Below are 2,993 nucleotides of genomic sequence, written 5' to 3'. Positions count from 1 at the left end.
AGGACGATTGTGTCATTTTCCAACTTAATTCCAATCTCACCATTTTTATCCCATATCTCCAATGACACAATATTTCAATATATATGAAATTTATAGACGGATATCTATAAATTCTCAACCAAACAATAAACTCTACAATGGATTAGACATGGAGCCAATCCCTTCCAATCTAAAGGGGTATATTCCCTAGCCGAAACCCCAAGAACTTACTGACAGAACAAACTGTAAAAAGTGGCAATAAATAAGAATGATTGGTCTTAGGCAAAAACCATTATTCCCAACCAAACATAATAGCCATGACAACCCTCATGGGAAAATCTTGCTGCATGCTTTTCTTCGTCCTCCTCCTCACATCATCCATTTTTCTGGGTCACTCAAAAAAACTCAACCAAAACGAACCCTGCAACCGCCTCAAGCTCTTCTACCACGACACCATGTTCAATGGCACGAACGTGTCCAATGCCACAGCTGCCACTGTCGCCAACGCAACCAAACTTGGTAACTTCAACTTTGGCATGTTGGTTGTGTTCGATGATCCCATGACAGTCGACAACGACTTTGTTTCATCCCCAGTGGCGCGAGCACAAGGGTTCTATTTCTACGACATGAAGACAACTTACAATGCTTGGTTTGCATACACTTTGGTATTCAATTCCACAAAATATAATGGTACTATTAACATTATGGGTGCAGATATAATGGGTGAGGAGACTAGGGATCTTTTGGTGGTGGGAGAGACTGGTGATTTCTTCATGGCTAGAGGGATTGCAACGTTTCGGACCGATACTTTTGAGGGTGCTGATTATTTTCGGCTGGAGATGGATATTAAATTGTATGAGTGTTACTAGACTGATTATTGGTTAGTATCTTTGATGATATGATATGCATACCGTAATCTACGAGAGGGTATGTTTAAATATTAATAATCTCCATTACTACAACATTTTCTTAGTTTAGTGACATTTGAAAGTGTCACAAAACTATTGGTTTAATGACATTTTTTAGTCTTGTGACATTTTGAACAAGTGCCATTTGTATCCGTGCCACGATAGATACTAGTGTCACGGTAGATACTTGCAAGTGCCACTACACCATCGTGGCTAAAAACTTTCAATGACATTTTGATGTCATGGTAGATATCATTTGTGGCACTATCAAGCGCCATTAAAAAAAGAGTTAGCGACACTATTTGTGACGTTATCAAGTGCCATTTGTGACGATAATTCGTTGTAGAACAATTTGATCCACTCTTGCGGAGACTCGAACCGCCAACTTCCCGCACCATAAACCTTATACACCACACTATTCCCACTACATCTCTATAGCACCACATGATTATATATGCAACATATATTATTTATATAATGCATACATCCATATTAATACAAAAGTATATGTATAAACATAATTATTTTATTGAACATAATTTATGTAAAATAAACAATTTACTAGAAAAATAAAAAAATACCACTTTTGGCGACTAAAAATATTTTTTAGTCGCCAATTCTATATTTTTGGCTACTAATTATTTTTTAGTTGCTAAAAAACTTAACTTTTGTCGACCAAAATCGGATTTGGTCGCCGAAGATGCACTTTCAACTACCAAAATTTTGGTGGCCAAAAAATTTAATTCCCGCCTTAGGATTTTAGTTCTCCCGCGCCAAAAATGACCACTTTTGGCGACAAAACTTATTTTTTAGTCGCCAATTGTAGACTTTTGGCTACTAAAATTTTTTTAGTCACCAAAAAGCTTTACTTTTGGCTACTAAAATTTTTTTAGTCGATAAAACACATATAATCAGCGACCAAACTTATTTTTAGTCATCAATTATAGACTTTTGGCTACTAAATTTTTTTAGTTGCTAAAAAATTTTACTTTGGGCTACTAAAAATTTTTTAATCACTAAAACCCATATAATCAGTGGCCAAACTTAGTTTTAGTCGCTAATTGTAGACTTTTGGCTACTAAAATTGTTTAGTCGCCAAAAAGCTTTACTTTTGGCTACTAATGTTGTTTTGGTCGCTGAAAGCTATACTTTCAGCGACCATTTTTTTTTTTGTCAGGAAATTTAGTCGTCGAATGTACTTTTTCTTGTAGTGTATATTGAGTTTAATTTATTTATTTTTAATCATTTACTGCATTTTAAAAATTTAGAAAATATATTGGTATTTTTTGTTTTTTTCAAAAATGCCATTATAAGCTTGGAAAGTTTTTGGCTTAGTGGCATTTCTCAAAATGCTATAAAATATTTGTTTATGACACTTTTCACCTAAGTGTCATAAAAAGTAATTTGCACCTACCTAGTGTCCTGACATTTTTTAAAAAATGCCATTGCTACTAAAGTTTAATGGCATCTGTTGGTAAATGTCATGAACATAATTTTTTGTGTCATTATTTTATAAAATGCCATAAAATTGATGTGGCATTTCTTTATTGAAATGCTACTAGAGCCTTATATGTTTGTAGTTTTGTGGCGTTTTTCCAAAACATTTAATGCCAATTTTTATTTTTGTGGCATTTTCTAAAAACAAGCCACTAGTGTAGTGTCACTAAAGTATAAATTTGATGTAGTGACATTTTTGTTGTAGTGAAGTGACACTTTTTTTAATTGAAATGCCACTAGAGCCTTGTGTCACGGACTTAGACTTCGCAAGCCTACCGTGCGGCCTTAGATGCCTCTCAACCCTCTTGGTTGCATCTAAGTTAGCCTTATCCACTCAACCACACTAACACACGCAGTTTAGGTGGAAGAATGCCAGTCAACCACACTAACACACACAGTTTAGGTGGAAGAATGCCTTCACTATACAAGTTAACATTTACAAGTATAGTCATGTACAAAGCTTACAAGGCTCTCACACTCACACTCAAAGTGCTTTACTTTTAGAGCTCTCTTGGATCTCCAGGTCTCTAGGTGCCTAGCAAATGAGATCCCTCACCCTTATATAGCCATCCCCCTCCTCAATGGACGGCCCAGATCATTTTGATCCAA

General features: G+C 35.4%; 1 protein-coding gene across 1 annotated transcript; it reads left to right on the top strand.

Moving 5' to 3' along the window:
- The first annotated feature begins 296 nt into the window (after nucleotides 1-296).
- On the top strand, nucleotides 297-848 carry LOC114280077 (dirigent protein 5). The gene has a single exon (XM_028222404.2). The coding sequence runs from the start codon at nucleotides 297-299 to the stop codon at nucleotides 846-848; it is 552 nt and encodes a 183-aa protein (XP_028078205.1).
- Nucleotides 849-2,993: the final 2,145 nt, after the last annotated feature.

This window comes from Camellia sinensis, chromosome 13, assembly GCF_055761805.1.
Source record: "Camellia sinensis isolate YWXY chromosome 13, ASM5576180v1, whole genome shotgun sequence".
Classification (NCBI taxonomy): Eukaryota; Viridiplantae; Streptophyta; class Magnoliopsida; order Ericales; family Theaceae; genus Camellia; species Camellia sinensis.
The sequence above is the reverse complement of the archived record's forward strand: the minus strand, read 5'-3'. Positions and strand labels throughout refer to the sequence as shown.

Excerpts from the sequence above, each read along its gene's own strand:
- LOC114280077 (XM_028222404.2), top strand. The coding sequence starts at position 297 with ATGACAACCCTCATGGGAAAATCTTGCTGCATGCTTTTCTTCGTCCTC.